This window comes from Larus michahellis, chromosome 9, assembly GCF_964199755.1.
Source record: "Larus michahellis chromosome 9, bLarMic1.1, whole genome shotgun sequence".
NCBI classification, from domain to species: Eukaryota; Metazoa; Chordata; class Aves; order Charadriiformes; family Laridae; genus Larus; species Larus michahellis.
The window spans coordinates 9,135,805-9,148,181 of NC_133904.1; the positions used below are offsets into that span (position 1 = coordinate 9,135,805).

The following is a 12,377-nucleotide window of genomic DNA, read 5'->3' on the forward strand; positions in this document are numbered from 1 at the left end:
TTTAAGGCTCCAAGATATCGTTTCTAAATGAGTTTTGATTGCAAGGTACTATTATGTGACCAGTACTCAGCACCTGGGCACACTTAGATGGATTATCAGCGGCTTGTGCCAGGCTGGAGAGGTTTTTGGCCCATCCGGCCCTCAGTACCACCGAGCCCCGCACCACTGAGGGGTAAACATGCACCTCCGCTGGAGCGGCTCCCCAGGCTGCCTCCCCCCCGCGGCAGGGTTTCGGGCTCCGGCAGCAGGATGCGGCTGCTCCTCCACCCACCGCTCCCCGCCGCCCCGTGGCGGCCCCGCTCTGTCATGGCGCCGGCAGCCGCCGCTCCCCTCAGGCGCCGGCAGCCTCGCCCCGCCCGCGGACGCCAATCACCACCCTCCGCCTGACTGAGAGGTGCCCGAGCCAACGGAACGGCGCTGTCCCGCCCCTCTGCCTCGCTACCAGCCAATTAGCGCCCGCGCAGGCAGCTCCCGCCCTCCTCCCGCGGTCCCGCCCAATCCGCGCGCGGGTTTGGGCGAGAGCGGCGGGGCGGCCAATGGGAGGGCGAGGGCGGTCGCTAAGGGGCCGCGGGTAGCGGGGCGGGTGCAGACGGTGGAGGTTGTCGGTGGTTGTGCTGCTTGACTGGGCCCGCAGGTGAGGCACCACCGCTCCGGGATCCCGTTCCCCGCCGGGCTGAGGGGGCGACGGCGGCCGGGGCTGCCTCCCCATCCGCCTCTCAGCGGTACGGGGCCTGAGGGGGCGTTGGGCCGCGGCCGAGTCTGTCAGGCACTGGGCGGTCAGCGGTGCTCCTCAGGTTCCCCCTGCCCGCTCAGGCGCTTTCTTTCTGTTTATTTTCTGCAGCAGGCTTGCCTTATGTGTTTATTTCCTGGGGTGGAGGCGGGGGTAGCCCTGCGGTGAGGTTTGGCCTGGCCTGGCTGTGGCGGTCTGCGATCCGGTCCCTTCCCGGTGCTGCTCGGTTGGGTTCCTGGCCCGGTTGGAAGGGCCGTGCAGTTGGTGGTGCCGTGACGGCCTTCCCCGTGGCTTCGTGGAGGTGCGAGGTTGTGCAGGGTGAGGAAAGCGGTGGTGTGAGAGCGGGCTGTGCTGGCAGCAGGTGAAGGCTGAGGTGGGGAGCCCATCCCGAGGGGATGACGCTCAGGGGAGTTAGAGCCAGGTGAGTTCTGGCCGGCAGCTCACACGGCTCCCCCTAAATGAGGCTCTTCTCTCTTACTCACGCTTCTGGGTCTTGACAGCGCTACTAGCATGTTGCAATAACTTTAGACTTTCTTTTGTTGTGTGTACTATATACCTGCTTCTTAGCCTGAGTGACAGGATACTGTCCAATTAATTCAACAACTTCATGTATAGCTTGTGACTTACTCCAGTACAGGACAGGTAGCTATATCTATCGCAGTGGCTTTATTACAGCTGGTGAAATTCCTCACCTGACACTAACCCTTTAAAAGGGGTATGTTAGCAGCAGCTTTATCCCCACAGTTATGACTGGAGGGATTGCATTCTGTAGTTGCATTCTCATGCAGGTCTCTTCAGAGAATTCATAACACCTTCCTCTTATTGTTGATGTACAATTGTCACTGGTGTGGTTAGTGCTAAAGATTCCTGTCTGCCTCTTACAAATTGCTGTTTGGCTTCCACAGCACTGGTGCCTGCTTCTGTAATAAATGTTTGTGGCTTATTAATCAGCTAAGTGGTACAGTGTGTTCATCTTACATGCCTTGTTTATCAATGATTATCATGCTCAGCCATGTTTGTAATATTGGTTAGGTTGACGTGTTCTAGTCATCACTGGTATGGTGTTTATAGAATGCACAGTTCAGCTGTTTGCATTTGTGATATCTCACTTTCAGACCTTCTTTGATAATGTTTATTTCTTTTGCAGGGAGTTGTGTTATTGACAACTAGTCTTTGGTTGTTCTGTTGTTATCTCTTCTTGGTTCATCTACTTCACCTTCATTCCTAGATGCTTGCTTAGCTCTCATATCACAAGAGAAGTCTGAATAAATTCTCTTGTCTTTTCTTGTATCAGTGGACATGCAGCCTTTCTTATTATTCTAGCCATCGTTTATTTCGGTCTCAAAGTCAAGAGTTGGAAACAGGAAGGCTATTAAAAAAGAGCTAATATTTGGGTTCTTCTATTCTCCTGCCTTATTCTTAAGAATAGTTGTATTTCAGCTTTTGCACAGGGAGGTCCTTTGAGTTACTGAGTGAATTAGCTGCATAGAGCATGAGGCTGACCTAAGATTGTGCCTTTTCTAGAGGTGGAAAAGACATGAAGGCAGGGGATAAAACCTTCCATCTTGCAAAACTGATTCTGAAGAAGTTAAACTTAAATATTAACTTGTTCTACTCTTGTAAAAGCTATATTTTTCTATTCAGGGAATGAATAGCAGCTTAGGCTTTTAGTGTTTCATAAAGCTGCATTATTAAACTTGCCATGTGAAAATGCAGAGATTAACACACTGAAATAGTCAGTGTTCTGGGATGTGGTATTGGGAAGGAAAGATGGCAGAATAACATCATTTTTCCTTGACACAGGCATATGGAGAGGTTATCCAAATCTACTAAGTACCAACTGTACTTTTAGATGTGATTTGCTGTACTATAGAAAATGGTGGCTTTAGCACGGTGATTCAAACCTCCTGTAGTTGTAGTTTAACCTCACTCAGTAATGGAAATGTCCGGGGTGCTGCTGGATTCACGTTGCTCTGTTACTCCCATTTCTTGCTCTGTTTCTCTGGCCTCTTCATCCTTATTTTCATGCTGCCAGTTCTGGTAGTGCCAGAACTTGGATTAAGTTAAGAAAAAACAGAATTTAGTAAAGTTTCTAGTCGAGGTGTTGGTGCTGGGGTCCTTGGTGCTTGTAATACCTGTTAAGAGATGCAGACACCAGCCTGAAACTGGTGTCTTGGACTTTTCAGCAGAAGCCTAAATCATCATACTTCTGCTAGTATATTGGCATTTTCATCTACTCTTTTGAGCTTCTCTGGAAGATCATAGTTCATGTGTGTTATAGCTCTGAATTGCTGTTCTTAATGTGTACTGTAAATCAGCTGAACTTCTGTGCAAGTATTTGCCCTTCTTCAGCCTAAATAGCTTGTGAAGATTAATCTTACATGCATTTAAAAAAAAACTGATCAAACTCAGCTGATTAAGTTCAGTACCAAACAGTTGACTTAATTTCAATGTGCGAAGGCAATCTCTCCTTCTTACGGAGAAGCAAAGTCCCACTTGCCCAACATATGTGGGTGGCAATGATGCTATCTTAGCCTCTTTTAGCTCTAGGAAGCCTTGTGTGCCCAAGGGCTTGTCTTTTCTCCAGCTATATCAGTTGAGTTGATAATAAAGATTGTCTCTGACTGCCAGCCTTACTCTGTCAGCATCAGGCAGTAGGGATTCAAAATGCTTTGCAAAGCAGTTCTGTACAAACCAGATGCCTGTGCTCCGTTAAAGGTAATGGCAATGGAAGGAAGTGTCATACTTGGCGATGTACAGAAGATTTCCTTATGTATCTCTAGGCTGATCGGGAAGTGTGGTTGCCTACCACTTACTCTACTGTTGAGAAATACTTGAGTTTTTCATCATCATGGGTTCGGTATGACTAAAATAAATGGCAGTGACAACTTCCTGAGGACTGAGCTCCTGCAAACACCAAACCCTTTTGAAACTTCTGATGTACTCGTTGCTAATAATTGAGCGACAGCCCTATTCAGGGCACTGAGTACTCAAACAGCTTAATAGGGGCTCCTCATAGAAAGGGTCACGTAGGACAATTGACTGGCTGCTAGTGAGGGGTTCACTGTTCAATAATTTGTCTTGCTTCTAAACTTACTTACGTCTTCAAAGATGCTTTTGCATAGAGGTGCAGGTTCTAGAAAAATTAATGGTGAGGGTGTTCAAGCCTGGCCGTCCCTTAACTAGAACACCCAGTTCTGTAAAGCGTTGGTTGGGCATATGTGACTATGAAAGATTGTACTAAGTGAAACAAGCAGATCCACAGTCATTTACAGTGAACATTCTTGTAAGAGGTAAGGAAAAAACGTCCTAAGATGTGCCTGTAATATCCCTAACCTCCCACTCAGATTCAGCGTGTGGCTCTTCAAATTTTGAGTTGCTGGTGACTGCTGCAGTGCTCCAAAACTTCTGTTTTAATCATTGTTTGCTAGAACTTGAGTAGTCTGCAGTAGTGGTAGCTGTGTGTTGGTCAGGTCCTGTCTCTTTGCATTTGGTTCTTATGTCCTAAAATGTTGTTGCTTCGTTTTTTAATGTAATCATGTGAATTAAACTTCTCCAGCGTGAACCTTCTATCTGTCATGGACAGACTCTGAGAGAATGACTCTGCAAATCTGCTGTACTGCTGTGGAACAGAGCTGCTCAACAGGGGAAAGAAATTAAGCAAGGTGTTTGAAGACCTGAGGGTGAAGTGCCACCTCAGCTTTTGATCATGTCCAGATCTAGGTGTTTTCAGACTGCTTCAGCTGAACTCGTCTTGAATAAAGTTCTCTTAGCTGTCGTAACGTGTGCTTTGTTGATACAAGATCTTTCCCTGTTGTGCAGCCAGTCTGGTGCGGAGTGTACTTCCCACTTACTCAGCTGTGTACCCTGTAGCTGAGCAAACAGCTGTGATGTGCTTGGACTTTGGGCTGCTCCTGTGATATGTACACCTGAGCTCTGTGACCCTGTGGGGATGGAGGGGTTGGAGTCTGAGGCTCTAACAGTATGATGCTGCATTTCAAAATATAGTGAAGGAATAGAGCAGACTCCTTCAGGGAGGTTGGTCTGTTATACAGTTTGTATTAGCTCACTTAGCTATCTGTGGCTTGATGCTAGCAGCATTCCCTCAAACTACTGAGCATAGATTGTCGAGTTGTCTGCAATGTGTTTATTCCACTTCTTCCCTTGAGATTAATGCTGCCTGGTGACACACAGGGTTATGTGGTAGGCAAGTGGCACCTGCTAATGCTGTAAGACTGGAAAGGTGTTAGCCAGTATTTCTTTTCTCTCAGTACCTAAAAGTAAGCTTGGCGTCTTCTACAAGGAGCTGAAGCTCTGCCATGTAGTTCCATAAGGCAGCGGTTGGGGTGTGACAAAGTCCTAAGTCTCTGCAGTAATCCAATAATTGTTTGCTTAAATAACATGAGCCTTTCCTTTAAGATAAGATGCAATTAATTGATTTCTGTGGAGTCATCTGAGCCTTGTCTTGTTCTTAGTTAATATTGTATGTCAGGTGTGTGCAATAAAAGCTAATGCAGTGTTTTTTCAATCCATCTGTGATAAGCAGGAACCAGATAAGGTGACAGACAGGGAGTCTACATAGCAACCTTCTTGGATAATATACAAAAGCTGCCTGTCATGCAGTAGAGCCATTTTGAGTAGTTAAAATGATGATATGAAGAAACAAAAGCAGTTCCTGTAGTTGGAAGGAAGTGAAATTCAAGGCTTTGTTGACTACATCAGCCTTCTTGGGGAAGTGAAAGACCTAAGGAGTCTTTGGCCCTATAGAATGATTCTCAGGTGCGTTCGTAAGCAAGCTGCCTTGGCATGTACACCCAGCCCTCTTTTGGTGCTTGCCTTCTGCTCTGAAGGTGTAGGACTTCTCAAAGTGAAAAAAGGAGAAAAAGCTCCAGTTAAAGACACCTGTCTTTCTGGCTGTGCCCGTGGTACCTGATGCTATGAACTTTGTCTCTGTAACCTCAGAGTACCTCTAAATTCTGTATATGAGCCAAGTAATGTATCTGATGAAAAGGTCAAATTCTAGTGAAGGCACCAGCCAGGAAATTCTTGTTGGAACATGGTGTAAACAGAAGCTGCTGCTTTGTATATTCACTGACCGGCCAAATCCTGGCCTGGGTGCTGGCTCTGGCACAAGGCAGAGGGATTTGCACCAAGGACTTCTGTGTGCTGTCCAAGTAATGGTCTTTTAAGCATCCTTGTGATGGGACGTGTCAGTGTGACCTCTTTATTTGGAGATAAAAATCTGTCAGATGTTTGACAACAAAACTGCGGTGGGCTTTGCCAGACTCCTGCTGACTGGTGAGGACTGCACTTTATCTCTCATGGCCACATCTCCTGAAAACCTAAGCTTAAGTGCTTGAAGTGCTCAGCTAATTCTTAATTATACCCTCTGTGCTTTGAGGTCTGAGACTTAATTGGCTGTTTTAAATGGCCAGAAGTACCAAGTGATACATCGAGATGATCTCAGTGTTTGCTTCTGAGCTATGACTGAAGATAATAGGAGGTTCTGCTTGGGGTAAGCTTGGTTAGATGCCAGTCTTGAAATAAGCACTGTGATGCCTTGCGTTGTGTGCCGAAACTGATGAGGCATAGACCAGTGTGGCCCTAATATTCTTTGGAGACCTTAAAGTAGCAGTTTAGGCTTAACACTTTTTTTCCATAAAAAATGAAAACCTCTTATACACAAAAAGTGCTGGGTAGAAAGCAGGGTATAGGACTCCACAATAAAACTTGAGTTTTTTCATGATTCCTCTAGCACAGATTCTTGTACTTATGTAGCTTGTGTGACTTCAGACTGTCCTCTGGTGCTCTACAAAAACTTGATCTGGCAGCCTTTCCTGTCATTCACATTGCTTCAGAGCCTTTCCCAGGTGGGGAATTCCCTATGTATGTTTTCAACTGGATGGTCTCTAAACATCTTCCTCTGCATTTAAACCATTGAAGGCTCAGCAGTGTGACACTTCTTGTACACTTCCTGGCGTGAGATTCGAATAATATGCTGGCATAAAACTCAGCTTTGTTAAAAGCTTTTGTAGTGCTCTGGCTTTCCACCCTTTCCTTAATAAAGTTCCCTTCTCCATAATGTGGTTCTAAATATCTTACCTGGTAGTGACAGGCCTGTAACTTTGGTTTTGCAGCATATCTTTCATAAGAGGCATTAAGTTAGGCTGATATTAAAGATGATTTATTTCCTGGAAACGTTCCCTAAAGAACTAACTTCAGTGAAACAGCCGTCCTTCTTCCCCCTTCAAAAAGCTGAGGGGAACACTGCTTATTTCTGGTCTGAATCTGCCTAGACACAGCTCTACTTTAAAGCAGGGTTTTTTTACTTTACTCTTGTCTAGCAGATTTGCTTTCAGAGTTTTATTCTCCAAGCAGGCACTACAAATAAGCAAAACCAGTCCAAGAAATGTCTGATAAGTTAGTTAACGAAGTCTGTCTGCTTAATTTGTCTAGACACAGCCTCTTTGGCTCTTCTGAATCTTAGTGGGGAAGAGAGAGGGAGTTACACCACTTGGTAGAAGCTGTAAAAGGATAGGAAAGGGGATTTTTAAGTGCTTTCAGTGTTGGCCAGGTATGCTCCAGTGTTTTGGTGTCCAGCTGAGCTCTGAAAGCACTAGTGAGCCAGAACACTCACTGGTGGGAGGGCATGCAGGAAACTTTTGTATCAAACTGCCATTCCTGGAAACAGGATTCCTTCAAGATTCTTCAGTGAATGTAATGGAGCATAAATGTCTTGCTAGTGGAGCTCCTTTTAAAGAGGCTATCTTTACTCTTGTCTGTGGGCAGTTCCATATAGTTGTAGCTTCACTTTAGCCCAAAGCGCTTGTAATGCTTCAGTGAAATGAGTCTCCCAGGCTTTCAGTTGCTCATTAAAAGGCCTGAGGGAAGGACCGTAGGGGAGTGGCTTCCTTTAATGTCTTTGGTTTTTTTTTAATGTTGGCTTTCCAGTGTGCAGAGTCAGACTCAGCTTTGGCATGGGTGGAGGAGCAGTAATGCTTGGTAGCTACCAAATCCTGTGTGTGCCATGAGTCACAGGGTGAAGTGACTTCTGTCCTTGGAAGTGTCTCCTCTCCTCAGGCAACCTGAAACAGAAATGTATACGGGTCTCGGTGAAGTCATGACTGACAACAAATCTTACTGTACAAGTAAATATCTTGGTGATGGCTTTTCCAAAACTCAGCATCTTTGAAAGGATACAAAAGGAATTTGCTGTAGCTCTACTAGCTTTTGTTGTACTTGTTTCTATTCCTGTCTGGAAAGGGGAGACATGGGACTTTTCTCATTGTACTTGCACAGGTGAGGTGCACTCTGCTAACAGTAGTGCTGAAGTGTTTCCTTTAACATGAATTTCAGCTTTTTATTCTGTGATGAAAGGGCAAATGAAAAGATTCTGCAAATCCAGCACTTGCTCTCCAGTAATTGATTTTAAAGTTACTCCTCAGTCACAAATGGGACTTAAGAATATTGCTTGAAAAGACTGTCAGTCTTTGGGGCTGTCATGCCTTTAAGTGATTTTTAAAAAAGGAATTGTATACTTCAGGTGCTTCAAAATAACATTGTTGGCCTCAAGAGCTTCAACTTCTTTGTGTTCCTCAATGTGGATCTCAAACCCTGTGACAGGTGAAAAGTCAGGCTTGATTGCTTCCAGTAATATACTTACTGGTTCTTGCTAATTTTGTCTAGCCTGCCAAAAGTGAATCTAGTGTCCTGTGTACAGAAAAGCACAAATGTTTATCTGTTTATATTAATGCTGACCCATTTAGAAGAGATTCTAGATTAAAATTTGACTGGCTCAACACTGGTTATCTGTCCTTTTTTGTAAACAGAAAAGTTTATTGGGTCAATGCAAAAAGGGTTTAACAAAACAGAAGCAAGGTGACCTCATCCCCGTTCGTAAATACGGAGGCATTTGTCTTATGTGATTAGAGGCAGAGCTCTCTAATCCATTTCGGTAAGCTAAACACTTAAAATTTTAGAGCAAAGTGCTCTGGCTCAGCCCCTGCAAATCTTCCCTGTCTGAGACAGGTCTGTTTAGGCCTTCAGAAATATCAGACTCTTGAGGAAGGCCCTGAAGTGCCACAGCTGGATCCATAGGGCATGGAGTTCACCAATCTAGCCGCCTTGGACGAGACCCGCTGCCTAGTTAATCACTGCAGACAGCTGTGCAACAGCAGTGCCAACTTCGTGTTAGCTGTACACAGGCTGACCTGAGCTTTTAGGTAAAGATCCTGACAAATACATGAACCTCTAGCACTTGTTTGAAGTGTGTATGTTCAGTGAATGTGTATTCAGACTGTCTAAGAGGGAAAAATACTAGTTCGCAAGTGTCAAAGGATAATCCTGCCTACCAACAGCTGTTTTTTCTGAAAGTAACTCCAAGCTGGTATGCTTTTTTAAGGTAGCAACAGGCAAAAACTAGATATAGAAGTATCAAAGAGAGGTCGTATGTTTATAATCTGAAGATTATGTGGGAGGGAAGACTCTCAGCGAGATACAGCTTAGTTGGATCAGTTATACTGAGTCACTAGTACAAAATGTTAATGACTAATCGTGCCCAGTTTTATTTTTAACAAATTCACTAATGCTGTGAAAGCAGTAAACAGCAAATAGACTAAAATCCAGGTGGCAGGAAGGTATTAGGTAACTCTTGTATCAGTGTCTTTATTAATTTTCTAAATAAAACAAGGAAGGGAAGGTGCCAACGGAAGAACTTCTGGGAGTTTTAGCTGGGGAAGTCTTACTCAAGCACCTGGTTGTCCTTGAGTCAGCAATTGTTCAGGAATTCAATCCACTCTTCTGCTGGTTGTACCTTCCCTGGAGAAGCCATTGCTGTAGTTTGCCTGATGTCTCCTATGCGGTTGGTGGTAGCGTTGGTGAAAGTTTACTAAGCATGGAAGTGAGCTAACATACTATAGCTGAACGTTGTACTCGAATTCATCATTGAGACACATGATGCCAATGTAACCTTCTGATTAGAAGAATGAACGGCTTTGTAGCCTGCTTCTCTCTCCCTGCTACTATGAAGCTCAGAATCAGAAAATAAAAGCTTCAGAGTTGTCCAATATTAAATGTCTCTGCTTTCCTCATCCTCTGTTCTCCTGCAATGCAGACGGTTATGGTGGCAAAAACTTGCAGGTTGCCTGCATGCTGTTAATCAATAGCTGATGTCAGACTTGTTTTCTTCCAAGGGATTTTGGTGTAGCAGCATTGAGTACAGAATGTACTTGCGAGGTTTTTTCTTCCTGCTAGGAGGACTATTAAGGCTTTGGTATGGCCTGTTCTGTTGGGGTATGTTCTGAGTTGGAAGCAGCAGCCGCAGTAGAGAGCAGACTGTTCTGGAGCTTTTTCCTGGAAGCTCCGATTCCCCATTGGTTTAGTTGTGCCTGTAGGAAATACAGTTCTAATTGTAAATGTTGCTTACATTTTTATGGTTAAAGGCCGAAAGCTGTCTCTCTGTTACTGGCATCATCAAATTCTTGTAACAAGCCTTGGTGTTTGTGCACTAGTGTTAATTAGGTGGCTCTATCTGAGTCTCCTGGTGGCTCTCATCATCTTGTGGAAGTGTGATATGTTGTAACTTCCTAAAAAAATCAAGTGTGGGAACAAGCAGAGACTGTTTACAAGCTTCCATCTGTAGGAGTGAGCTGCCTGTCTAAGCCTGAGTAAAAGTAGCAGGAAACTTCTTTCAGACTGGCTTCACACTTCAGTAACAGTGTAGATACTGCACAAAGTTGAGAAGAACAGTAGCCTGGCACTTCTAGCCTTTTAAATAGGAAGGGATTTGAATAGTGTTTGCAGCTGGGGACAGTGTCACTGTCTTGCAAAGATGGTAACTGTGTGGTCTTCTGGAAGCTCATAGCTTGGCTTTCCTCTGAAGTTGCACTGATTTTTTCATTACTGCTTTGTGTCTCTACTCATGAAGTTATATTTGCATACTGCAGATAAACTAATATGCTGGAGGCAACTGATGTAGTCTGGAATCTGTCCATAGGCAAGAGGTTTGTGATGCAGATGGATCAGAGTTGGAGCAGTTGTGACTGAATATACAAATCAGTTGCAATGTCTGCAATGGGACCTCTGTATAAATTTATGTTTTTTCCTTCCAGCTGAGAGGTGCAGCCTTATCAGTAATAATCAATTTGTGTTTTCTCTCCTCACAGGGTAGCACGTAGATCCAGACGGTGACTGTTCTACTGAGGACTGGCAATTATTTCTAGTTTGAAGAAAAAGTGAAATTGGTAAGACTTGACTCAGCAGTTTACTATCTTACTTGGGTTACCCATGTGGCTCAGGAAAGACCCAGGGAAAAACCTGCCCCTTCAACGTGGATGAAATGTCCCTGTAATAACTGCAGCCAGCTATTGAACCGTAGGTTCAAAAGAAGCTGGATCAGTTCAAGAATTTGATTTCAAGCTGGAAGGATGTTGTTATATTGTAAGGGTTTTAGTTCTCTCCCGTCCTCTACTTCCTTTACTTTAAAGCTCTTGACAGGCTAGATATTAATCTAGTTCTCCTTCAGCTGCAGAACTACAGTGAATTAAAAGAAATGCTGAACTCTGTGGTACATAAAGTGACCACTTTAAATACATGCAGGAGTTAGTACCAGTATTGTCATGGAGTTGCAAAATTCAGGCTGAGGAACTAACGCACTAGTTCTTTCAAATTCTCCTTTTCAAGCTTGGCTTGTACATCTGGAAAGAAACACATGTCCAAAGCTGCTGATGTGCCTCTATAACCTGGCTTTTCACTTGGCTTCTATTTGAGCCGGATAGTCTTGGCCAAGATCCTGAAAGTATCGACTGGCTGCAGACTGTAGGGTTTGACACCTGAGATGCTGTTGCAGTTCTAGTGCAGCACTGATTAGGAATAAATCTCCATCCAGTTTCTATTTCTTGTGGCGGACAGGGTTTTTAAAGCAGTACAAAATAAACTTCCTTTCATCTTAAAAGTTGCTAGTCTGAGTTAATATGCTAGCATATTTGTAGCAGTGTTTACTGACAAATTTAGTTGGTTGGCACAGTCTTATATTTAACATGGCAATTGATATTAATATCCAACAGTATATTGCAAAAAGCTTTAATATTGTTTTTTATCTCCAGGCTCAAAATGAGTGCAATGTTGGAAACCCCTGAGCTGCCAGCAGTGTTTGATGGGGTAAAGCTAGCTGCAGTTGCTGCTGTTCTTTATGTTATTGTTCGCTGCTTAAATTTAAAAAGCCCAACTGCCCCTCCTGAACTCATTTACCAGGACTCTGCTTTGGCCCGCTTTCTACTCAAATCCTGCCCACTTCTGACCAAAGAGTAAGTAGTATATTTTTTTTTCCATGTTGACCTGTGTTATAGGGAGAAGAGCTGCACTTAACCATTCTTCTGCCTAGTGTGTTTCTTAAACCTGAGCACAAGTGAATGTTAGAGTATTGTCTTGAGAAAATAAACATGTTCCAAGTGAAGCATTTAATTATTGTTAGTGTCCCAGGTACTTGGGTTTAGGACCAAGTCATCTTGTGCTGGGCTCTCTATGGATATATGGGAAAAAGTCATCCCTGCCTCTCTGTATAGTAGCTGTGTGCTAATATTGTACTGTACCAGCACTATATAGCCCACTGGCTGTGGAAATGGGGGAGGGATGGATACAGTCAGCACTT

The 12,377-nt window shown here is 44.2% G+C and overlaps 1 protein-coding gene across 2 annotated transcripts in view; it reads left to right on the forward strand.

Moving 5' to 3' along the window:
- The first annotated feature begins 568 nt into the window (after window positions 1-568).
- The window catches only part of ABHD2 (abhydrolase domain containing 2, acylglycerol lipase), a 41,749-nt gene continuing 29,940 nt past the window's right edge, over window positions 569-12,377 (forward strand). Inside the window, exons 1-3 of one of the 2 annotated variants that reach the window (XM_074599987.1) lie at window positions 569-634; window positions 10,894-10,971; window positions 11,833-12,033. In XM_074599987.1, the coding sequence (XP_074456088.1) occupies window positions 11,840-12,033 (194 nt within the window). In that variant the 5' untranslated portion in view covers window positions 569-634; window positions 10,894-10,971; window positions 11,833-11,839. Of the gene's footprint in view, window positions 723-10,893; window positions 10,972-11,832; window positions 12,034-12,377 lie in introns of both variants that reach the window. The other variant, XM_074599988.1, reaches the window with a different exon arrangement.